The sequence below is a fragment of the Poecilia reticulata genome, chromosome 15 (assembly GCF_904066995.2).
Source record: "Poecilia reticulata chromosome 15, P_reticulata-male-v2, whole genome shotgun sequence".
NCBI lineage: Eukaryota > Metazoa > Chordata > Actinopteri > Cyprinodontiformes > Poeciliidae > Poecilia > Poecilia reticulata.
Genome location: NC_088844.1, coordinates 2,939,037 through 2,965,547, shown reverse-complemented (window position 1 = coordinate 2,965,547; position 26,511 = coordinate 2,939,037). Strand labels below are relative to the sequence as shown.

The following is a 26,511-nucleotide window of genomic DNA, read 5'->3' as shown; positions in this document are numbered from 1 at the left end:
TATGTCTGCCAAATTAACCAGACTATGCTGATGCTGGAGCTGATGTGTTCACTGTCTCTTACTGTGGAAGTCAAAGTGTGGCTCTTTTCTAAGATTTTGTAATGTGCGGAACTGAAACCTTTGTTACCTCCTAATTTGTCAAAGATATAAGGTAAATCACACAAAAAGGTCATATTTCAACCAACTCTTTCTGAATAAATACAGCTTTGAGAACAGCTGTTTGGTTTGGTTTGGTTTGCAGCTTTACAGTTAACTATTCTTTATGCTGGTGAACTAAGGGTTGTAATATGGTGCTGTACTCCTTGCCTGTATGAGTGGATATTGAAAAATGGAAGTGTCACAGGTTAGTGCTATCAAGAATAGCAATGACAATGACAGCTGGTTTTCAGCCAGTAACAGCAAAATCATGCTGTCCATCAATCTAGATTCAAGATTGTGTTCTTGACTGCCAACCATGAAGTACCACTGCTCACATTTAGAGTGAATGAGTCAACATTTTCAAAACAGCCTTGAATTTTCTTTCTGTTGCTCATTTCTTCTTTGTTGCTCATCATCTGCTTAGAATAAATCTGGTACAATTTCCTTTTCACTACAAGACTACTTTCTTCTCTTAAACGTTTGAGTTCACTTCTTTGGAGATGCATTTAGGTTTTGTTTTATTGGATTTCTTGTCATACAGATCTTTTGATGGTGTGCCTTGCAGTTCATTAAGGCTGTTTTCTATCAGGTCTCCTTCAATGATCTGTGTACATTTTTGCAGTCTCTCAGCTTATTTCACACAACAAAGAATGTGTGGTTTGTGTCTGATCTATGGTAATTGTAAAGCATTGGCCTGCCAATAGCAACGCTAGCTGATTCAGATTTATTTAAGTAAAATATTACACAATATTGCTAAAAGTATTCCCTCACCTATCGAAATAATTGGAATTAGGGGTTCAATTGACTTCCATGGTCAAAGATGTATGAAGTCAATCTCCTGTGTTTGGAGTCTGGGTCACTCTCAGGTGTCCAGAGAACATGGTACTGCTGATGTGAAAGTTCTTTGCTACTTAATATTTCACTACCTTCTATAAATTATGTGGAAATTACTAAAAATGTCAGCAACTCAGTCAAAAAGTGGTAGGCCATTTAAAGTAACAGAGTGGAGTGAATAAATGTGTTCTCCATGGTGACCAGTCATGTGTTCTGTCTGACAATCCAATGGACATGTCTGGCTGGGTTTTGCGGTTGGCAAGAGAATCCACCCATGCTTACCTTGCTAGCTGTGGCGGGAGCCTGGACTCCTAAAGCTTAAGCATATAAAGAGATTCTGCAACCTTGTGGCAACAATTTGTGGATGGTCAATTCCTGTTCCAACATGACTGACCACCAGCGTACAGAACTCACCCATGAAAACATGGCTGAGCAAATTGTGGAAGAACTTAAGAACCTGTTCTGTCCTCAAACCGACACAACGCTTAGGGATGAATTAGTGCAGAGACTGGAAGGCAGGCCATCTTGTCCAACATCAGTGTCTGACCTAACAAATGTGCATGTGAACAATGATCCGAAATGTTTTAAAATAAACTTTTACATCTTATTGAAAGTGTTGCAGCTTCAAAGAGTGGGCTGATATTATGCTAAAATCCTGTGGATTATTACAAATAATAAGGTGAAATAAATGAACTTTTTTTGCGAGAGAGAGACCAAAAGTAATAAAATAAGTTCATGGAGAATGTGAAAAGTTTGCACTAATCTCCTTACCTAAAACACTTGATTCAAATAAAAGTTTACAAAAGTGAGTAAAGACATGATCTGGTACTTCAGTCAATGTAATAAACAGGCAGACACGTATGTTCTGATGTCAAGTCTTACAGATTTATTCAAACTGCCAGACTAGATTCACTAGCTCTATTATAGTAACAGGGACATTTGTGTACAATTTTGATGATATTCCATAACAAACCCAAAAACTGGTAAATATTTGACAGATTTTGAGACATTTCTATTTCACAAAATTAGAAAATAATGCTATTTTTTAATGCATAATTTACTTGACAAGAACTTAAATATGTACAACGGCATGAACAAGAGGACAAATGATGTTAGCGTGCGGCTCATTTACTAGCTAAAATAGGAGTACATGATACAAAAACGGCCTCATTCAACTGAGGATTCGCTACAAAAATACATCTAATAACAGCTTTGATCTTTTCTAATGTACACAGTTCATCACAGTAATAAATAAGACCCATGTTCAGAGAGAACATTAGTTTTCTAAAACATCTTCTGGAGTGCGTTTCATTCCTGTTCATGCACGTTTTCCTGCACTCCGAACCTCAAGAAGTTTTTGAACCAACACGGTTCGCGAGCTGCTCTGCCGGGTGGCGCCCTGCCCTGTGAGAAGGCGGGTTCCTGTGTGACGGCCTGTGGTGGGGAAGGCAGACTGGACACCAAACAGCGTGCGCCCGCAATTCTACTCATCTTATTTTATCAAGCGCGAGCAGCGTCCCCACCCACTGCCGGTTCTGCCAGATGAATTTTAATGCGTATTATTGTTTGCTTTGTTTGTTTGCACCAGAATAATCTATAGTCGGTGAGACGGATAGTTGCTACCGCTGATGCCCCAAAGCAATCTTTGCCAGATGTTCGACTTGAGAGGAGTGGGAGAAAATGTCAGAGGATGGGAGGGGAGAAAAAGAAAAAGTGGAAAGAAAAAGAAAAAGTGGACAGAAGTGTGGGAGTAACTGCTTTTCCTTCAGCTGTCAACATGCAGCAATGTACACGGATCATTGAAGGAGACCTGATGGAAAACAGCCTTAATGAAATGCAAAGCACAACATCAAAAACAAGCTCCTTCATGACATATAGCAGAGATAATTGTCATTAAAATGATGTTTCAGTGAAAACAAGATTGGCAGCATATTTATTGACATAAGATTTGAGCTACCACTGTTTAAGACTAACTAAAAGCAGCGAGCTGCAGTTGACAAACGGCTGTTTTACTGTATGATTACCTGACAATCAAATCTTGACATCTCTGTGCGTTTCACGGCCGCTGAGTGGCTCTGGGACGCCGGGCTGGCATCGAACAGGCCACGTGACGAGCCGAATCAATTACTAAACTCTCCCCGTCACTTTGGGATATTTTAAACTGACTAAGGTGGCAGAAAATCAACTGTGTGAAAAGCAGAGTATAAAGGTCAAACGCCTGAGCGGTTTATCAGATCAAAGCCTCTTAACTGCACTTCACATTTTTGACCTGCTGAAAACATGACTGGGTGAGAAATGAGTGGTTACAATGGTTTCCAGGCTGTGGAGCACGTAGCTCCGGTCGTACCGGCTTCAGTGCATTCAGGGGTACAGAAGTGACATATTTTTAGTGATATATTTTTTAAATCTAGTGTAAGCTGATGCAGTCCACAGTGAACAGAGAACAATTGCTAGTGTCAACTTATTCCCCCATAAAGTAGGAACATGGATCTGGGAATGACGCCAAATCCAAATAAACCCAGTACCAGCTGCTAGTCGGAAATCAGATTATAATTGCTGTGCTCAGACAAGACTGCTACTATTAGCAATAGCTAATAACACCGTATTTCTTTGCAGTTTGGGAATGTGCTCATTAGAGGATGCATTATAGTACTGAATGTGTGTGGAAAATGTAAAGAGACACAAGAAAAGTTTAAATAGACTGATTTTAAGGTTCATTTTGCTGAAGAACCTCAATTTTTCCACTTGGAATTTCAGATTCATACTCTTGTTTTTTTATTGGTTTTACTTTGGACTCACAAATATTGACATCTGAGTAAAATGCAAAATCTGAATCTGGCTAAGATATTTTCTTTCTTTTCATCTTTTTGAAACAACATACCAACTGAAATGTTTTGTCCTGTATTGTATTGCACTATGGAGACTTTGGTCTCCATAGTGCTTCTTGGGATTCGCTGAAGTGTCAAAAAGCATCGTAGAACCTCAGATGTGTCGTGGATTACTAATGTCAGTTTGCAGAAAAATAATAAAGTTTGTCTGACTGTATAACTAGGAGCGCCATGGTGACGCAGTTGGTAGCACTGTTGCTTTGCAGTAGGAAGATCCTGGGTTCAAATCCCAGTCTGAGATCTTTCTGCATGGAGCTTGCATGTTCTCCCTGGACATGGTGGGTTTTCTGGCTTCCTCTTGAGCTGTGGGAGAATAATCTGTTAATTTGTTTCTCTAAACTGCCCTGAGGTGTGACTGTGTGTACATGGTTGTCCATTCTGTGGTGGACTGGTGTACCCTGCCTCTCACCCAGTGACTATTGGAGACACCAGCCCCTTCAGAGCCCTGCAAGGATGAGTGGCTACAGACAACAGATGGATGACTAACATGTTTTGGCAATGACAAAATAGCTGGGGTCAAATATCTTACTTAGTTATGGTTATTATCTCATCTCATTGTGGTAACTATAACAGTTTATTCTTTAGTAAAACTGTAAACATTGCACCATCCAGTGTTCAGCCACAAATATGTAAACATGCAGGCCGTCCTTTCCAGTCTTTACATTTTACAGATTTACTGCACTTTGAGTTGCCTTGTTGCTGAAAAAATTCTATATATATAACATTTTTCTTCTAAAGTCATATAGGAAACAGTTCCATGACCTCTGGCTCACCTCAGCTGAAAACTAGTGGCTCCACATAACATTTTCACATATGTAGTTTTGATCTTTTTACGTTTGCCATGAATATTTTGACGGATTTATTGATTCAGAGAACTCGAGCCCATCGATCATCCTGCAGGTTGACATATTCAACGCGACGCGTTGCGATCCGTTGTCCCCACATCCAGCCGTCCTCACCATTTAGTGAGAAAAGCAAACCGAAGCCACCAGAATAACGAGCTTGACTCCTGATTTAGTCTCTTCATTCGTTACCGGCTGCTGTTAGAATTCATTTAACATTTATAGCTTTGCATGGTCAATGCCTCAGATTATTTCTGACCCGTTGACGCATTACAATTAAGCTCTGACCTTGAGGTCCTCCAACCAGAGATCATTAATAGCTTCTCACAACTGATTTAAATCCTGCGGGGATTGTTTCTTTCAAGCTGTTGCATCCCATCCGTGGAAGGAGCTTCTCAGGTTTTTATCTCGTATTGACTGTGTTGGTTTGTTTAAACAGCAACTCAAGGGAAAAGCCTTCAGCAATTTTTCAGATTTTTTTTTATTATAGTTTTTCCCAACCCTCATTGTATTTCACTGTAAAGCAGTTTGTAATTTTAATGAGAAATAAAAGCGCCAGCCAGATTTATTGGCATCCCTGATCCTCTCATATGAAAAATGTAGAAAAAATTAATGTACATTGAATAAATGTACATTAATTTAAGTACTTTTATTCAATGTGGAAAATAAAACCCATGTTACTTTTGCCAATAGGATTTTTCTTATTGTTTTGCCCAATGGGTCAAAGGTCATTAGACCCAGTGATGACCCATTTTCGGCTACTGCCACATTTTTCTTGGCACGTGTAAGAGTTTGTAAGGCCAGTCTGGCCATGTTTCCATCGTTTTTAAGTTCTGCATCAGAAAAGGTTTTTGGAATCAGCAAAATTCTAAACTTAAGGCGTGATTTTTGCTCTTCGAAAAAGACTTAATGCTCTAACGGGAGATGGAAACACATTTGCAAAATAAGTCAACATTCCCATCCACTGATAGGCCTCTACCTTCCCACAGCCATACAACTTTACAAACCTCCAGCTGGTTGGGGATTCTCTCCATGTTCCTGAGCTGTGTGGTCCATGCTAGTTTGCAACCTCTACTTCCTGTTTATTACAGCCATGCGGAACATCATCATCTTACCAAATGACGGTTTGCGTAGCCAGGATGATTTGCTCCAAACTAGTCAAATTAAACCCCTATAAAAACCCCTTTATATTATTTTTTGTGACATTTTAAAAGTTCCCAGAGCATTTGGTAGAGAACCAGGCCCATAACATCATACGTTCTCTACCATACTTCACTGTAGACATGATGTGTTTTCACACACATTGATTGCTCCTCATTCAGTGACTGAAAGAAATGGGCCTTTGAACAATGTCACATTTTTTATATTTTAAAAGTTGTGAGCTGGTGTGAATTTTATATTTTTATTTGCATCGCAACTAACTTGGGGAGAATGAGGCTGAAGACATAATCTGAGTCTGATCCCAATGTATGATGGATCAACTAACCAACTGCCCATCAGCAAGAACGTTTTTAGTTTGATGTACGTAGACTGTATCCATAAAAACTTTCTCTAAGTCTGCTTAAACCTCCCAACTCTTGCATTTGGGACGACGTTTACATTACAGAGGTTGCAGTTTTATTCAGCAGCGCTGGACTAGATCATTACTGCTAATTCCAGTTACATTGCTATTTCAATTTATAATAACACCTTGCATTTGATATTCAAAGAGAAAGCAGCATATTTCTAAAATGAAATGCCAAAGTAGCCCCTCTCTATCTGATCTTATTCAATATTAGCGAAGAATGATAGTGTGTTGCCCTGCAGAGAAAGTCTTTTATGCTTGTGCCTCTAACAGACCTGGATAATGTGGCTGAAAGATGAATTACTCTTGGATATGTTCAATTGGACTCAGAGTTGGGTGGGTGGGTGGTCAGTGCATACTCCACAGTTTCTGCCCGAGGCTTTGACACGGAAGTAACAGCAGCAAATACATGGCCGAAAAAAAGCCTGTAACATCAGAGGCTTTCCAACAACAACAGAGACGGAGTTCACGCTGTTTCCAGCCGCCAGCTAAATCTGTTTGTCAGCCGTTTTGATGTTTGAAGCAATAGGTCAACTTGGAAAAGGTTCAGTAAAATCAAGGTGAAAGGGTTGTGTTGCCACCGACAGTTGACATAAAAAGTTTTGAGTGTCACAGATGTGTTGTACAAACTTTGGAGCTTTGATTTTTGTGGTGGAAATTTGAATTGTTCTTCGATTTAATCTCCTGTATTTAGGAACCGATGCCGATAAACTGAAATCAGCTGTTGGTGATGGAAGAATGGGTCGTCATCAAACTGGATTTGCTCCAGACGTTTACAACTAGCATTTCAGTGAACAAGGCAAGTACTAACTCTTCACACTAGTTGCATGTATTTCCAGAAAAAAGACTAAATCTTTTTCATTTAGTCACAATATTTCTAAGAAATAATGATTAAGTCAAGAAATAAACCAATGACTCACTGTTAGCACTTGTGGTCATGACTTTATAATCAGAATGATCAATGGACATTCATTTACTAGTAAATCTCTTGCTTTTCTGTACTTGTTTTCTGAGGAAAGGACTGTAATCTAATAAAAGGCCTCAGCGGCCTCAGCTTTATTGTGTATGCAAAATCTATAGAAATGTAATGACTTGCTTTAATTGTAACTTCAATCCTTTTTAGTGTGTTGAGATCTGCTGTAAACATAATGTTTCATGAATGTTATAATAAAGACCTCTAATTATGTGCTTTGTTTCTGAACACTGTCTCCTTTCCTTCTCATCTTTTCACTGGTTCCCGTCTTTAGTCTCTGACATCCCACTTAAAACTCCTGCAAAATTCACCACTAGCTCGAATCCATCTGCATCTCAAACTGCAGGCAGGTCACTACTTAGTTCTGGTCAAATCTAGAGAATGTTTTAGATATTCATAACCCTTGAACCTTTTCACATTTTGTCACATTGTAGTAACTTAACAGAGCAGCTGTGGTTTATAGAGAGATTCCATTACAAACAGTTGGACACTACAATGGGTGACTTCCAAAGAGAATACTCACATTATTTGTAAAAATGTCACAATTATCCGCTTCGTGTTGGCCTATTACATATTTCAGAAAAAATACTTTGAGGTTTAATGTGAGAACAAGTTATAGTGTAGAAATACTGCTTCTAGCCACTGTATTACTTTGTAAACGAAGCCCAAGAGTGTGTTGCTCATATTTGTATTGGTTCCTTTGTCCCCTACAGAGGAGCAGAAAACCTTTTGCCTTTCATGCTTTCTGTAAGTTCTCATAAAGAACTCGGAATAATTGCCCTTCCATTTCCTGCTTCACTTCTTAGTGGCTAGGATTCACATTTCATCTGCCTATTACTATTCTAACTGTACAGCTCTTCACTGATTTAACATATTCAGCACAGCCTGGCAGAGTGGTCAATTTTAAAAAACTCTTGCAGGAGAAGCAGAGATATCATCTCTAATATCAAATGCATTTTCTTCTTCATCTGACTTTGGCACAAAAACCACCCCTGATGCAATTTGAGCATAGATGTGTCAATAAAAGATAGCGGTATGTTATGGAAGTGCTGGTAATATTATCAAGCCAAATAATTTTCATGCAAAGCTCAGGCCTTTTTTTTCCTCCAGATTTGTAGTTTTCAGTCTTAAGAATCTGAATTAAAATTAGGGATTAACCAATATGAAAATTTGGGCCAATATCAATATTTGTACTGCTGTTCTAACCGATATTTATCTGTATTATATATAAATTTTATCATCTTTTGGGCATCTTGAAAAAACGACCACACTACTGACTGGCATCAAATGAATATCACTGCCACATGACCAACCTCTTCCCCCTCCAGAAACACGATGGAAATAAACATTGGTTGTTGATATCGGCCCAGTATTATTTATCAAACTGATACCGATATAAGTGGCCAATGCTGATGTCAATGTTGATAAATCATGTATCTACTCAACAGAAATGTGTTAAAGTCAAAAAATAAAAGACTGGAGCTTTACAAATACTTTACTTGTTATAAATATATTAAAAAATGCTCTTTTATGTTTGGTGACCTTACAACCACAAACGTCTCCATTTTGTATTTACATGTCGTGCTAGCTGCTGCTAGTCACACGGCTAGCATCATGCAAAACTTTGTCAATATTTTGCTAATGTTAAAAAAAATAAAAAAACACAATTTCACAAATGCCGTGTTTCCAATTAATGAGAAACACAATTAAAGTCACACGTGAATAAGTTTGTTCACAAGCAAGTCATTAAAAACATGCTGCATCATCATCTTCCTACTATTTTTACTCTGATAAAAGCTAATGCTACTGATTCCCATCAAAGTCACCTGATATCTGGTATGTTTTTCAGAAAACATTAGTGAACTGCTCAATCCATCATTCATAAAAAATTATGTTTCAATGGAAGAAAGTCACTGTTGATTAAAAACTCAGCAGAAAAGCATGTCCTCTTAAACACTAGCATCGCTGTGTGGGCGATGCTTTTCTTCAGCAGGGAGAGGAAAGTATTAACTCAGGAGGAAGCTGAATAGAAATGCAAATATCAGATCTGTCTTTGTAAAGAATTTAGATTTCTGTCTCCTTTTCACTTATTTTATGTTTCTCTAATCCCAATAAAAGACAGTTCATGTTTATAATAAGACACAAAAGTGAGAAAGGTGACTAAGTTCAAGGGATATAAATACTTTTACAATTGTATTTGAAGATCTGACTTTCCTCTGACACGGCTGTGTGGCGTCGACAGAAATGATCTGAATCCTCGGGGAGAAATGTAAACCAAACAGCGCGTGTTTATGATCACAGAGTGAAGATATCTAAAAGAAAAGTGAGGCTGAATTTTCTTCTCTCTTTTTAGTGATGCCGAAATTCATCCTAAAAGTAAATGATTGGTTTAAAATGCTAAACGGAAGACGTCGACTGATTTCTGTCGAGGGAAATGAGCCCAGATGCGTATTCCCACCACGATCCCACAGGCTGCACACCTGACGCTCATTTAGAGCGGGATAGCGGCTGATGAGAATAATTAGCCATCTTTATTTATATATATATATATATATATTTTTTTTTTAAATTTATTTATTTATTTTTTGTTCCAGAGACATGAATCAGTATTGGAAGTGTAAGGACTCCAAGAGGCTCTACATGAAGACAGATGGACTTTGTTTTCTGATTACGCTCTCCTTAAAATGACTCGTATTCCACCTTGGATGTGATATTTAGGCAATGATGTGGGACTTGTCTTGGGGAATGGCAGCCTACAGTAACACCTGTAAGGGCAGGACTGCCGGATGAGGAGGAGGGTACAGGGATGGGTGGTGACTCTGAACTGGATGAAAAGCCGCCAAGGGGTACGGACTGGGAGCGTCCAGCAGCGGGATGGGGGAGGAAGTGTAGAATGAAGGAGGAAGAAGTGGAGGGGGTGGCGGTGGAGGAGGTGGTGGTGGCGGAGGAGCAGGGGCAAGAGAAGAGAGGTGAGGGGAGAAGGGGGGTAGAAGGTGTGGGTATGAGGAGAGCGGGAGGTGTGATGGAGGTGGCAGAAGAGAGAGGTTGTGCTGGATGAAGGTGTGGAAGGAGAAGGAAGAGGAAGATGAGAGGGACGGCTGGAAGAGGAGCGGAGCATGGAGGGGGATGCAGCGTGGGGGAAGGTGAGGAGGAAAGCACTGCCTCTTCTCTGAAAACAGATGCTCCAACTCTATCCCTTTCCTCCTCTCCCGTTCCTCCTTCTCCTTCCTCCGCACCCACTCCTTCTCCCACTCCTCCCTCTGTCTCTCCAGCCGCTTCTCCTCCTCCTCCTTCCTCTGCCTCTCCCCGGTGTGTACATGTTCTGCTTTGTTTCTGGTGCTTATGTTATTAGCAGTATTGCTGCTGGGATTACAATCAGGATTACTGTTGAAACCATGACACTGACTACTGTCAGTTTCAGTCTGATGAACAGCCCGGCTGCTCCTATAACCACCGTCTGGACCAGAGAGGGGGGCGCTGTCGTGACCCTGTGCTTCGGTTTCACCCTCCTTGCTCTGACCGCTCCTGACAATTTTATCGACAGAGTCACGATTGCGACGAAAAGCGTCATCGGTTATGCTTTGATACTCTGTTTTGGTGTGCTTGTCTTCACACTGACAAAGTTCGTTGGTGCTACATCTGAGGGTACCTGTTAACTGTGCACACCCTAATGGTTCCGTTTTGTTCAAAGTACAATCAGGATTCCGGTCAACCGAACGTACATGACATCCTCTGATAAAAGTTGCATCGTGATCACAGCAGAAGGCAGAATTAAGTCCATCATCCTTGATGGACTGCTCAGCTCCCTGTTGGTGCGGCATTGAGGTGTTACAGGTGTGACGGTCGCTGAGTTGTGTCAAGCCTTCAGAGCGATCACAGTCAAACTGACTGCGGTCGTTAGCAGTTCTGTGACTCTCATCACAACAGCAGGGCTTGTCTTGATCGTCAGAACCACAGCTATGTGGTTCCTTGTCAGTGTTGACGTTGTGGTTCAGGGGCTGTTGGGTCCTACAGATTGGGTTGCAGTCTGTAGAAATGAGTTGACAACAACAGTCCCCTTTGTCACTGAGGTCAGAGGTCAAGCTGGCCTGATTTCTTTCTTGCCTCTTGAGTAGAACATTCATGAATCTCCTCAATTGCCTCCTACCTCGTCTTCGTTTCTTCTTGGGTGCCGCTGGCTCCGGTGATTCTCCCTTCCTCTTTCTGGACAATCCTGCAAGCAAATGAGCGGGAGGTGGAGCCACTTCCCCGCAGGCCGATGCGATTCTCAACTCTCCTTCCAAACAGCAAAGGCTCTCAACGGTCGTGGTGCAGCTTTGTCCTGCAGGTATTGTTTGTGTTTGACCACATGCTGCGTCTCTGGAGGAAGCGAGCATGGGGCTAATCGTCGGATTTCCCGCCGTTTCTCCGTGAGGTCTAGGAACGAGACACATTTCCTCTTCGCATGCAGCGTCTCGACGGGGGAAAGTAACACCACTAATCACTAGCTTACACGTGTTTTCCTCGGCACCTCTTATCTTGCCGCTCCTCGGATTCCTTTGCTCCTGCTCGCCCTCCTTCTTCCCCGCCTGCGAGTCTTTGTGGATCACTCCCGTCCCTTTGTCATCCTCGGCAGGGCCGGGTGTAATTGCGGGACAGCTTGGTGTCTCCATAACAGACTTGGGGACGTGGCTAATCACAGAGCAGCATGCTGCACCCCTGCAGAGGAGCTTTCTGAGCCCTGGGCCCCATCCGGAGACTGATTGGTGGGATTGATGCTGGCTGGCCTCCCGCTTCACCTGCACACACAGCTGGTTACACCGATTACACCGATTCATGGGAAGATTACTTAATAGCTCTCCCCTCTTCTCGTCATTTCTACCTGCCCTCTCTCGAATCATCTGATCCCTTCTCATCCTTTGCTCCTCTTCCCTCGTCTTCTTTTCTCTCCCTCCTACCAGCCGATTTGCAGCGAGATTACTTAATAGCTCTTTATCTCTCCTCTCGTCTTTTATGTTGCCCTCTCTTTTCAGCTTCTCTTCCCCTCTCCCTTCAAACATCTGACTTGCAAAGAAGGGACTCATTATCCTTCCCTTTTCCGAGTCTTTTTTATCTGCCTTTCCTCTTCTTTTCTTTCTCCCCTTCCCCCTCCCCATCCCTGTCCTCCTCCTTCTCCTTCTCCTTGCTGCTTTTTGAAGGCCTGGCGCATGGTGGCATTCTGCAGAGAGGGGAACAAATTTTAAAGCAGTTTCATCACGGCAACTGGAGCGGCCCTGGATTGCATCGCCACCATCACAATGGTCAACAACTTCCACAGGATTTCCCGCCTGTCCTCCCTCTGCCTCTTCTCTCCTTTCATCTATCTTCTCCTCCTTTCCTCCCTCTGTATCTTTATGCCTCTCTTGGCAGTCGGGTTGTTTGATCACAGATGGCTTTATTCTCTCCCTCCCTTCCTCTAGTCCTCCTTTCTTTTCTGTACCCCCTTTTTTGGCCTTGTGATGGGCTCTGAAGTCGTACAGTAGAGGGTTGACGCTGTAGGATATGGAGGGCGATGTCTTGGTGTAGTTTACCATCTCTGTGGGCCAGAGAAGAACCATGCCTCTGTCACGGCTAAGAACCTGACAGAAAGGCTCTTTGGGACGATCTGGAGGTACAGGCATTGATGTATTACAACAGGTTAATGAGGGGAGGCTTGATTCTTTTGGACTCTTTTTGACACAAGAATCAGACTTCTCGGGATGATTTGTGGCAGAAGAAAGCAGATCTTCGTCTTCTTGATGTGTTGTCTCTTGAAGGTGGGCCTCATTTTCTCTCTGTGCTGAATATGTGCTGATGCTGTCAGAAATCTGTTCTGTTGTGTCACTGTTTAAATAAAGATGAGCTTCAATCCCACGTTGGGCTTCTGTCCCATTGTCCTTACATAAAGAGATCTGGGCTCCACTCCCACTAATTGTCAAGTTCTCTTCTCCAATCACATTGCGATTGCATGAGGAAACCTGGGCTTTATTCCCAGGCGGTCCCAAGAGTCCTTTGTCAGCAGACTCAGCAGGCCGGAATTCAATCTTCCTGTCCGCACTGCACTGGTTTCCAGTGTCCCAGGGATCCACATCCGAACACACCGGAGACTTTGGCCCCTGATCAGCAACTTTCTCCCCAAGGTTTTTTGTCCTTTCCTGATTTGCCACACCTACTTGTTTCCCTGGCAACCCCGAACCCTGTCCGGCTTGGATGAAGACCGCAGCTGATTGGTGCAGGAGGACGCAGGTCCGCTTTGGTAGGGAGAAGGACACGGGGCGAAGCCTGCTGGGGGCCGACAGAGCGTGAGCCGTACTTATCACCTTGTTTCTGTTATCATTTGGGTTCAAGTCAGGGTGCTCGCAGGATTTTGTGCTAGTGGTAGCTGTTGGGGCATCTATAGGAGTCATGGCGTTACTCGTGTAACAACGAGGCGTCAAATGCTTGTAGAAATGCTTTGAAACGGTACAGTTTGTGTCATCAGGGCTTATCATGTGGTTGGCTCTGAGGCAGCCGCAGTCCAGATGGGTCTTTTTGAGGATGCAGGGTTCGTCAGCAGCAGCTGCAGAGTTGTTTGCATCCGTTTGGCCATATGCCCAATCAGTGTTGCTCAGGAGTCTGGACTCGAGTGTGGGATCGAGGGGGAGGAAGGGTTGGATCAGCTGGGTCTGTGGTTCTGAAAGGGAGAAGAAAATAGAGGATTGGTACTGCTCATATTTACATGCAAAACATAACTGGGTTATTTTTCTACCCCAGTAATAAAAAACAGAGTAGGAAAAAACTCTGTGGCACACTGGGTATTATTTTCTAAGACTTCGTATACAAAATTCCAATCATGCTTTTAAAATTTTCTGTTTTATTGTTTATAGCACAGCTGGATGATTTATTGCTGAACAACTGAAGACAAACATGCACTACATGAGTTTGAAAACATTCATCTTTTAAATTATGTCATATTCAATTTGAGTCTTTAAGGATTAATTTGACTTTTGGCTTTAAAGCAGGGCTTCTGTCTCAGTTGACACTGATGTTGATTTTCTAATTTCACTATGAACAGTGATTGAGTTTAGGTGCTTGGGTTATTCGTGAACACTCTGACCACTTTCCTTCATTTAAAAGTGATAGTCTGGATTAGATCATTGGTCCAAACAAAGCAAACATAGATCTAGAAACTTAGATAAAACATAATATTAAGCTTATGGAATGGATGACGACCTATTTCTTATGGAAAGCTATAGAAAGCTATGGAAAGAGTGAGCTGGCATCAGTCAACTAATTAAACTCTACTAATTCACTGGAATTGCTGAAGGAGCTTGTTAATGGCTGCCATCTGGGAGGTTTCTCTAGGGTTACTGTATCCTGATCATTTGACTCAAAAGTCTGGTTCGTTTGGGGAAGTGTGAATGAGTAATCAAACTCTGATGTGGACCAATAAAAGTTTAGTCTGGGCTGCCTGCAAACCTAGATTTCGGTTCGGTTGAAGTGAAGTCTGGCATGGTAGAAATACATATGCGAATGTCAAGTAGACTGTAGACCACTCCAAAAGCATTCTGGGTAAATACAACCAAAACTAACGGGCAAGCCTAGAGCTAGCAGTAGAAATGTCTCATGAGAAATCCTACATGAAAATCTGATACCACTCCATTTTTGTTTCCATTTTGTGAAGAAGAAGTTGCATTCAGTGTCTTCTTCAGAGGTTTTTGAGTCGTTTCCTTCAGTGGTTCTTGGTATTGCGCCCCCACAGGTGAGGAAGCGAACATGTTTTTCAAATGTTTGAGATTGCTTGACACATTGCACTGTGAACGCAATTTTGGTCCCCAATCGAACTTTCTATAACCATTTTAGTGCACAGCAAACTCCCAGACATGCATCTGTCTGCAAACAGGTGTGTTAAATGACTCAGACAGATATTTCTGGGCAAAGGTATTAAAATGACCCACAGCTTTAAAAGTTATCTGTAATGTGCCGCCTTCTTATGCCGTGGAGCACGGTTTATAAAATATTTGGGTGTTTAAAGAAGGCGAGCCTTAAAATGACATTTCTCTCTCCCTATTGTGAAAATGCTAATCCATTCAGCACTCAGGCAGACAGCCGAGTTTGAAAGGAACTGCCCAACTTTTCCGATGGCTTTGACTTTATAATGAGAAACCTGTACTGAATGAGGGGGTGACATATTTTTCAGATCAGAGGATGACAGTTGATTGTTTCTCTGAAGTCTGTGTTATGCTTTCTTAGCTTTTAAAATGCAGCCATTCGGCACACAAAATCCACTGGAGATGGACTAAAGGGATCTGATTTCAACTTTTGTTTCAGAAGAAACTCAAACAAGATGACAGAAAGTAATTCAGTCCAACAATTTCTCACAGACTAACCCACTTACATGCGAATATATTTTAATTATGGAACTTACTTTAAGTGATTCATTTTTACGAATCAATCCTGCAAAAGAGAAAATAAACTTATAGTTTCTTTTGGGTAATATTTCTACCAGCTTTGCACATCTAGCAACTGACATGATTAATTTGTCGCTGTGGGCTTGATGTTTGCAGTAGCTGCGCTTCCATTGCAAATATGCATAAAACTAATGTATAAAAAAAACACTATTTCCAAATTGTGGTGTTTCCATTAAATAAGAAACGCAATTAAAATCACACGTGAAAACATTTTCTCACTCAATAAGTCATTCAAAAACATGCAGTGCCATCATCCTCTGACCCAGAGGTTTAATCTTTCAGTCTCATCTGACCAGACAGTGCTCATCCACATTTTTGCCAAGCCTCTTGCATTCTTTCAACAGTCGTCTTCCTCCTGCCACTGTTCCAGTAACATTTCTACCATGAGAACCTTTATGCTTGAACCCACAAGGAAAGGTACTGAAGCTTGAGCTCCAGATGCCATATATAGAGAGACAAGGCGGCGATGAAGAAAGTGGGGATCATATGTTTAGAGTAATGAAGGCAAATATGAGAAGCAGCCTGTCTGTTTTCTTTACCCTATAAAAGCTCCCAGTGACAGTGGCACAAGGTTTTTGGAAACTATTTTAATTGCTTTGATTTCCCCCAGACTGAGTGCACTGGTCTATTAAAATGGGCTTGTCTATATGGGCTTCTCCTCTTTTGATTCATATAAGTCTGTGTATCAGTGTCCTCACTTGAAATATCTCACAGAGGCATCATGTTTTACCAACAGCAATTGCAACATCTGTTCCATTTTCAGCTGCTGCGGTTTGCTTTCACACTGCTCTGTGTCAAACAAACTGAACACTATGAGCAACCTGTTCACCTCCTCGCCTGTGGCGGCGCTACACCAAAAACCACTGAAGGAAACAACTCAAAAACCTGAGAAGAAGTCACTGAGCACAACTTCCTTCTTCACAAAATGTATACACAAATGGAGTGGAATCAGATTATAGCTGTTGTAGGATTTCTCTGTGTTTTTGGCAAAAGACCACATGCCATTTCTCTCACTAATGCTAGACTCATGTTTGTTTTGGTTGTATTTACCCAGAATGCACTGCGCTGCAGTCCATGTCCTGCTGTTGGAGCGCCCTCCGGTCCGCTTGCCGTTTACATGTGCATTCAAACTGCAACAGAGTTCATTTCAACCGAACTGAGACCGATGTTTATAGATGAACAGTTTTTGGTTAGCATCAGAGTTTACATCTCCCCAAAGGAACAGAAGTTTTTAGGTAAATTACAGTGGGCCAGGCAGGTCTGGTGTGATTGCACCCTTAGAGACATGATGGAAAAATTATTTTATAAAAACATCTTTTTTTTTTTGTTTCCCAATTATGTAATACTTTGTGTTGGCCACTCGTGGTTTTAAGGTGACAAGATATCAAAGAAAGTGTTGAAGGGTTAAGAATGTAAGTCAGTGTATAATATCTGGTACAGTTCAGAAGTAATACTTTGGTATAATATTTGTATATAAATGACATAGGACTTTTAAGCTTCATTACCCAAAGGCTACTGATGATCATAATCATAATGTGACTGGGATATTATGGCCTTTAAATAAATTCCTTCTTTGACTTGATAGCCATTAAACAAGGATATTAATATGGAATCTTTGATGTAAGAAAGTTAAACCATAAACGTTTGGGAAACCCTTCAAGTGATGAAAATGCTCTAAAATGCTAATCCTGCATTCTGCAGTATAACTCATGGACAACTGACCTGTATTAAAACCTAAGTTTCAACCCTGTCCTGGTTATAATTACAAATGACATAAGTGACGTTTTTGTTACATTTTGACAATCTAAATTCTTTATTAAAACAAAACAAAACAAAACAAACAAACTAGAAAAATGTCTTTAAAGTTTAAATTTAGTTAAACGGATTAGGACTAACTCAACGCTGCAGTGACTCAACATTAAAATTTCCCTCCCTGTCGAAATGCTTTTCAAATGGTCAACAATAAAAACATTTTTTCTAATTTCCTGAGTGAATTCTTTCGTCTGCATTTTTCTCCTGCTGAATTGAACTTTTCCTCTCTTTTTGGTTTGAGGCTCTTTAACGGGAGATGCTCCTTCCAAATCCCTGCAGCATTATTTCATTTTCTGTATAATTTTCTTGTTATGTTGCATCGGCCTACTTCCTCATCTTCATTTCTCTCCCCATTTCATTTCTTGCTGTCAACAGACATAATTCAGCGGACCGCACGCCGGTTAATCCCTCAGTATCAAGAGTGATATCCTCATCACCGAAAACCAAACACTCTCTCATAAACTATTTAAGCAGCCCGCCACATGCCTTTTAAGTGGATAAGAGCTCTTACTTGTTGGCCGTTCGGCGTCGCTCGGATTGAAAGCTTCCCAGTTCCGCTCAACATTTGGTTGGGGTTGATTCACTGGGTCGATTGCCACTGTGGTGGACCGGAACATCGGACCAGAACCCGGAGCGCTGAGGAGAAAAGAAGAGTGGAGAGGATGAAGACGGAGGAAAGATAGTCCAAATGGGGAAAGTGAATCAGGGTGATTGGAGAAGGTGAAAGGAAATAAAAGAAAACCAGAGATAAAGGAAATAAAAGAAATTTAGAAAAGAGGACAAAAAGAATCAATAAAGAGATAAGAATGAACACATTCAGAGGGAGGAAGTAAGGAGGACAAGAGGAGACCAAAACTAAAATCTAGCTGAAAAGAACTTTATCTGTGCCTCGCTTTTCTTCCCACTTTGTGCTAGAAACCAACTGGCATTGTTGTTGAGCTGAAAATGGGAATGACAGCCGATACGAGACTATTTATATTTGGTGAGTGTGTGCTAAACACTGTGCACTTGGTCAGAAAGGCTTACAGGCTTCCTGGAAATCCATACGAAGCTCCACCACTTACATTTCCTTTTAGAAGCCATACACCAACATTTTTTAAAACTTTCTCTGCTACTGCTGAATTTACATGCTGGTAGTTCAAAATAGTTATATTCATACTCAGGTCTAAAAGTCTGATTATGGGAACAATGTGGACATATTCAGTTTCTGAAAAGTGAAAAAGGGTGTTGTACGCAATTATTTGATGCCAAGAACAGAAAAACATATTTGGGCATCAATGCATAAAGGAATGGCCACACAAGAATAAAGAAGTGATATGAATCTTTAAAGTAAAATGTATGTTTATAAGGTGAAGGTGTTTACTACAGAGGGGAATAATCACCATTCATGACAAAAGATGTAACTGAAATAATAGCATTTGTGTAGATTTGGTAATTTCTGCTTTGGTTCTGCACTTCATTGTTACTCTAACAGGCTTTACGTTAACCAGACATGCAGTGGTTGGAAGCAGCTGAAAGTCTAACTTTTCTCCACATACCAGGCTCCTGTTTTAGTCACAAGAGTTGGAATGAACTCACAGGTTGACATCACTAATGTAATTTAACAAAAAGTGAAAATAGAAAAGTGTTCTAAGGACAAAGATTCTGGAAAACTAATACAGTCCAAAGTTTAAAGGACTTTTTGGTATAAATCAGGGATATAGGAAGAAAAAAGGGGGTAGCGAGTTAAGGTGAGAGCTAAATGTTAGCAAACAAAAGCACATGCAACAATGATGAGAATGTGATCTGTGGAGGGGATTTATGGAACTGTAAAGACGAGGACTTTTTCATTATAAATATATAGACAAATCCTTATTGCAAAAGTAAATGGATGGTTAACACTATTTGAATGGGTGTGCATAAGACTGACATGAGACTGTCATAAATATGACATAACACCTGTCATGAATATGATGGAGCCTTCGTGAACACTCTTGAATGTTGTCATGAAGTGTCCTTTGGTAAATAATGACACTTTTAGATTACTTTTAATGTAAGTTTTAATGGACCTTTGCATTAAAAGTTGCATTAATTATTTACTGATTAATGAAAAGTTGACACTTTTAATGAACTTTTAGTGCACCTTTCTATTACACTCTAAGAAATAATCCTGTAAATTTACAGTAACATACTGGCAGCTACAGACGCCAGAAGTTTACTGTAAATGCACAGTAGCTGTACCGTAATTAATCCTGACAGCAGATTACCATCAATGCAAGTACGGTACGGATACTGTGAAATAACGGTAAACTTCTGCCGTCTATAGCTGCCAGTAGTTTACCATTTTTTCGAAAGAACGGTAAAATACTGGCGTCTGTAGCTGCCAGTAGTTTACGTTTTCTAAAAGAACGGTAAAATACTGGCGTCTGTAGCTGCCAGTAGTTTACGTTTTCTAAAAGAACGGTAAAATACTGGCGTCTGTAGCTGCCAGTAGTTTACCGTTTTTTTGAAAGAACGGCAAAAATACTGGCGTCTATAGCTGCCAGTAGTTTACTGTTTTTTCGAAAGAACGGTAAAATACTGGCGTCTATAGCTGCCAGTAGTTTACCATTTTTTTGAAAGAACAGCAAAATACTGGCGTCTATAGCTGCCAGTAGTTTACCGTTTTCTAAAAGAACGGTAAAATACTGGCGTCTGTAGCTGCCAGTAGTTTACCGTTTTTTCGAAAGAACGGAAAAATACTGGCGTCTATAGCTGCCAGTAGTTTACCGTTTTCTAAAAGAACGGTAAAATACTGGCGTCTGTAGCTGCCAGTAGTTTACCGTTTTTTCGAAAGAACGGAAAAATACTGGCGTCTATAGCTGCCAGTAGTTTACCGTTTTCTAAAAGAACGGTAAAATACTGGCGTCTGTAGCTGCCAGTAGTTTACCGTTTTCTAAAAGAACGGTAAAATACTGGCGTCTGTAGCTGCCAGTAGTTTACCATTTTCTAAAAGAACGGTAAAATACTGGCGTCTGTAGCTGCCAGTAGTTTACCGTTTTTTTGAAAGAACGGCAAAAATACTGGCGTCTATAGCTGCCAGTAGTTTACTGTTTTTTCGAAAGAACGGTAAAATACTGGCGTCTATAGCTGCCAGTAGTTTACCATTTTTTTGAAAGAACAGCAAAATACTGGCGTCTATAGCTGCCAGTAGTTTACCGTTTTCTAAAAGAACGGTAAAATACTGGCGTCTGTAGCTGCCAGTAGTTTACCGTTTTCTAAAAGAACGGTAAAATACTGGCGTCTGTAGCTGCCAGTAGTTTACCGTTTTTTCGAAAGAACGGAAAAATACTGGCGTCTATAGCTGCCAGTAGTTTACCGTTTTCTAAAAGAACGGTAAAATACTGGCGTCTGTAGCTGCCAGTAGTTTACCGTTTTTTCGAAAGAACGGAAAAATACTGGCGTCTATAGCTGCCAGTAGTTTACCGTTTTCTAAAAGAACGGTAAAATACTGGCGTCTGTAGCTGCCAGTAGTTTACCGTTTTTTGAAAGAACAGCAAAATACTGGCGTCTATAGCTGCCAGTAGTTTACCGTTTTTTCCAAAGAACGGTAAAATACTGGCGTCTATAGCTGCCAGTAGTTTACCATTCTTTTGAAAGAACGGTAATCTACTGTTTTTCTGAAAGAACGATAAAAAAAATGCTGGTACCTACAGACGCCAGGGTTTTTGGTTTTTTTCACCGTTCTTTCAGAAAAACGGTAAAAAAAAAAAAAAATGTTTTAAAAAGCTGGAGTCTGTAGGTACCAGTATTTTACTGGACATTTACCTTTTCAATCCTGTAATTACCTTTTTGAAGTGTTAAATACTGTAATGACGCCAACACACCGCAGATGTAGTACAGCCAACATGATTTATTAGAAATAAGAGCGAGCTTAGGCTGCAGCTGCACCTCTAACAAATCGTTACACTCAACTGAATAGTTCACTGCTAACACACACTGAACTCTCCGCCCCTCCGGTGCAGATCCCGCTCCCCGGATCCCTTCGCCCACATGACAGGTCCATCACATGTGAGTGGAAGCAGAGGAGGATAGGGGAACCCCATAACACTCTACACATAACAGTGATCACAATGCAACTTATAACAAATACACATAACCATATGGAACCTAGCAGAACTAATACAGATTCGTTAAAATACTACGGTGGTCGACAGGTACAAACGCGCAGCAAACAAAGACAAAAAAGAGATGCAAAAAAATATATAAAAATAAGTGTTACAGACCACTAGAGCGTATTGTCCGAATTCAGGGTCTGCATCCTTTCAAGCTTATTCTTTCATGGGCTTGAGAAACGACCCGGTCTACGGAAGAGGGGTCCTGCGAAGGCAGAGAGCATTGCAGAGAAGCTGTAGCCTTCAGCTAGCTGCCTAGCCTCCACCACGGCGTTATGTTGTTTAGCAGCCGTGACACAAAGGCTGCTAAGTGAAAGTAAATATACCTTCATGATTTAAACAATGCTTGTAGGCGAGAATGTAGATGTATAAATCTCACATTTCTGCTCGGTTCATCAGTGCATCACCTAATTGCAATATCTGTCAACGTTTTCAGTGACGTCTGCTCCCACTGCATTAACACGCAGCTCCCCTCGCCTGCTGCCAGCTGGTCCAGGTTTCATATACCATGGGAGAACACCTGACTCATTTAGGCTTTCCCAAATGACAGTTAAACACAGATATTAAGTCAGGTAACATCTAGTTGGAATATTTTGGTTCACTAAAATATTTCATTTATTTCTGAGCAAATCGGTTTGACTGATTAAAGTTAAGCCTAAAAACATAATAGTTTTATTACACTGTATTGTCTTACCTGAGATTTGGAGAGTATTTGAAAAGGGATTATTTGTTTACATTCCTTGTGTAAATGTGCTATATGTGTTTAAACATTTTAGAATCTGACTAAATTTTTTTTAAATATGCAACTGCCTTTAAAAAAGGTGAAGAGTAATAGAGAAATTAGGAGAAAAAAAAAACATACACCGAGCCTGTTTTTTTTTTCTTCGCCGCTGTCTGATACACATTGTCACGGTAACTAAGCAACATAACGCCACGGTAGAGGCTAAGCAGCTAGCTGAAAGCTACAGCTAAAAAAAAAAAAAAAAAAAAAAAGGTAAGCTACAGCTTCTCTACGTCGAGGACCCAAAGATGCAAAACCTGACTTCGGACACAGCTGTTCTTTGTTCAACTCCCCCTAGTGGTCTGGATCACTTCTGTTTTCTGCATTTTTTGTTTGCATCTCTTTTTTGTTGCATGTGTTTTTCTCGTCTTTGCTGGGTGTTTGTACCTGTTGGCCACCGTAAAATACAGTGGTGAAAGTAAATATACCTTCAAATACTGGCGTTCCAGTATTTTTACTGTGAATTTAGTTTTACTACTGCATTCACTTTATGAGTAAGCTACTGCCAAGAAAACTGTAATGCTACTTTTTAAAGTACAGTCTTAGTTTTACCATAGAACATTAATACCTAACCCAGTGTAAGCTTCTTAGAAGTGCTACAATTGGTGCGGTTCTAAAATGCATAATCTGCATAATCAGAACTTCACATAACACAGAAAAGGATGTAGTTTCCTGTAAATGCACAGTAGCTGTACTGTAATTAATCCTGACCATAATTAATCCTGAAGAGGATGTATCACATCCCTAGCCCTAACCCTGTGTTATGTGAAGTTCTGCAGATTATGCAAATTATGCAGATTATGCATTTTAGAACAGCACCAATTGTAGCACTTCTAAGAAGCTTACACTGGGTTAGGTATTAATGTTCTATGGTAAAACTAAGACTGTACTTAAAAAAGTAGCATTACAGTTTTCTTGGCAGTAACCTTCAGAACAGAATTTTTATTTAAAGGCACCACTATGCCTCAAACCACATATATTTTCAGTATATTCAAACATTCAAAACGAGTAACACATAACCATTCCTCTGAGAACTGGTAATAAATTAGGCCTTCAATGTCAATATATAGTTTCACCAACACTGGAATAAAAATGGAAGACTTTCAGTTTACAGCGACATAAACTGGGTTTAACTCATTAATTTCTACAATCTTACACAGTTCTAAAAGAAATATCCATGCTTTGGTTATCACCAAGCAAATCAATGAAAAAGGGCTTCCAAAATCTAAAATTCAACATGGCTGAAATAATGTGGGATTCTAGTATTAACAGGGTTTTAAAATGTGAACTATTAATAGTTTTCAAGAGTCCAAGTGGCACTTACTTTATTAGATGCAGATGAAGGCACCGTCCAACATGGAAAAAGAAAAGACAATACAATTTAGATCCTGAATAATATGGAAACAGAAATATTTCAAAGAAAAGAAAAGGACAACAACTAACCTGAATGAGATGCCACTCAAAGTCTATCAGGTTTTTGAGGAGGGTGGAAACTTGAACATTGACTGTCACTTTTTCTTTTGAATGGTTTTTCCTGTCTGTTTGGATACCATCTTCCCATGACCGGCTTTTGTGCCCCTTTCTGGCACAAAAATGAAGCGACTAAAAAACAAAATCAAAAATGGGAAAATTCCTGAGAATATAAATAGTGTGGTATTCTGAATACAGCTGGTACAATATATAAATAAAGCTGTTTTTAATTACGTAAAGAGAAAACATCACCACCTTTGTCAAATGTCAATCATAACTTGCTTTAAAACTTTTAAACCATGTCAGTGTATTTTGATCATTGTAAAAAAATCATAGGAATGGTTTTACCGTTGAATGAACTCCAAAGTCTTGGCTGCCTCATGTTGATATTGGAGGTTGAAGATGTAGAAAATGGACAATGCTGTCCTGTCTGGAATGTCGACTGGACCCTCTCAAAGACAATATGGCCTTCAATGCTGACCATGCAGAAAACTGCTTGCCACAGGGACTGTAATAAACCAAGTCCTTAATTGGAAGAACATAAAACAAATCCTCTCATTGATACAGTATGCATTTAAATGATCATCATAATAGAGTGTCCATCTGCCAGGTAAAGTAAAAGCAAGGATCTTAAACTCCTCAATTGTTGTGCAAGTCACATCAATGTTGAAAACTGAAGGCTGGATTAATTTACAGAAGTTGTAGAGGAATTTGTGGTACTTTGCACTGAAGGTGAAGTGTGCTTTCAAAGTTCATTAAAACTGGATGATCTTGTGATCACTGATGGTGAAGTGTCTTTGGTGCTGTTCTTGTTTTCACCAACATGCAGGAGGAAGGGCTGTCCTGGTTGCACAGCAATGAGGAAGGATTCAACACTGGCTTGCATCTTTGACATAATGATAAGAAGACAAATAATAAAAATTATTAAATATATTTAACAGCACAGCTACATTCAGATAGCAAACAAAGTCAATGAGAAAGTGCATCTACAAAGAAGTAGGATCATTAGAATAACCACAGACCTGCACATATCTGAAAACATGGTCCAGTTTGACATGAGCCGTTTTGGATTCTTCTTGTGGGTTTTGGATGTAGAACGAAGCACATGAACCAACAGAAGAATGGCTGATTTTCCCAGCCTGGAGAAACAACAGGATAAATAGCAGAAACATTAGGATAATAAATAAACATTTTAAAGAGAAGTGAGCAAAACTAACCAGACCCACCAAAATACTTTGTCCACCTGGTTTACCCTGTAGAGCATTTTTCATCACCTACAACATAAAACATAAAAATGTCAGAAATAATTACCATGAACACAACTCAGACATTAGGCATAATACAAATTAGTCAGTTTATAGAAACATTCTGGACAGCATTTCTTCTGCCAACCTGTCAGAAGAAATGTGCTGAAGTCACCAACATGACATACTAATGAAGAAAAAAAGAGGCAGCCAATATGTCATTTTTTATTATCATTATTATTTATAGAGACAAAAACATTTTGGCTTAGCTTTGATCGCATAGATCAAACCACCGGTCCAGCACAGCCACTCTCCCCATTATGCCGTCTATAGCCGAAAACTTCAAGAAAACGACTCCGCAGCTAAATAATGTTAACTCAAACGGCCTTTCTGACAGTTTCAATGTTCGTTTAACCACCGACACCCCGTGCTACACCTGCTTGGCTAGCTTTAGCTGCTAACAAAAATAATAAACCAAGGGTGCTCACGTCCAGTCCTCGAGAGCTACCGTCCTGCAACGTTTCAATGTATCTTTACTCCAACAGACCAGGATCAGCTCTGAACAGACCTGCTAACCAGCCTTTCATTTGATTAATGGGGTGCTAATTGGAGCAGGGAAGCATCTGAAAGTTGCAGAATAGCAGCTCTCAGGGTCTGGACTTGAGCATCTCTGTACTGAACAGTCGTACCGCAACATCCAAACAAATAAACTTACATTAAGCATAAGTTGATACTCTTGTGCAAATAGAAAGTTAATGCATTCATAAAAAATAATCAAAATCAAAAACATGACGATCTTAACATGAAACTTACCTTTTTTAATAGATCTTTATTTTGATACAGAATACATAACAGTATAAACGCAGCATGCATTGTGGTATAATGTCCGCCAGGAAGTTACAAACAATGAGACAATACATCACCATTACATTACATAAATACATTAAAGAGAGAACATAAAGAGCATGTTTAAATAGATTTGGGGAACTTACCTTGTTATGATAAGATCCAGGCAAGACGCCATACTGCTGTCTCCAGGGCAACACGTGACGTCACAGATACGTTGCGATTGTGGGAGCAACTCTTTATCAAACACCATCTCTTTAGGGAAACTGACAAACCGATCTTTAAATTTGACTAAACAAGTGTTTAATTAACATTTTATTTTTAGCATACAACACCAACACTGGTAATCTAACATTTTTGATGATGTCTGTAGATTTTGATTCATTCCCTAAAAGATTTATTATGGAAAGTATTTTTTTTCTTTCAGTTTAATATTGTCTTTAAATGCTGCTTCTCTAAGATGCACATACAAGTAAAATGTCTTGACTAGAAAAAAACTGTATTGTACAATTATTTTGCGGTAGTTTACTGCCAGTTGT

The 26,511-nt window shown here is 40.1% G+C and overlaps 1 protein-coding gene and 1 long non-coding RNA gene across 2 annotated transcripts in view; both read right to left on the bottom strand.

The window, feature by feature from the left end:
- Positions 1-1,835: 1,835 nt before the first annotated feature.
- The window catches only part of LOC103476583 (uncharacterized), a 135,506-nt gene continuing 110,830 nt past the window's right edge, over positions 1,836-26,511 (bottom strand). Inside the window, exons 4-5 of the mRNA XM_008429049.3 lie at positions 18,010-18,134; positions 1,836-13,909 (exon numbers count right to left, since the gene is read on the bottom strand). Coding sequence (XP_008427271.2) covers positions 9,993-13,909; positions 18,010-18,134 — 4,042 coding nt within the window. The 3' untranslated portion in view covers positions 1,836-9,992. The remainder of the gene's footprint in view (positions 13,910-18,009; positions 18,135-26,511) is intronic.
- Positions 21,096-26,343, bottom strand: LOC145555227 (uncharacterized). Its single transcript, XR_014091332.1, has 6 exons — positions 26,119-26,343; positions 25,109-25,156; positions 24,905-25,021; positions 24,231-24,768; positions 23,856-24,014; positions 21,096-23,735 (listed from the first exon to the last, which is right to left on the bottom strand). It is a non-coding gene; the product is annotated as an uncharacterized LOC145555227 (long non-coding RNA).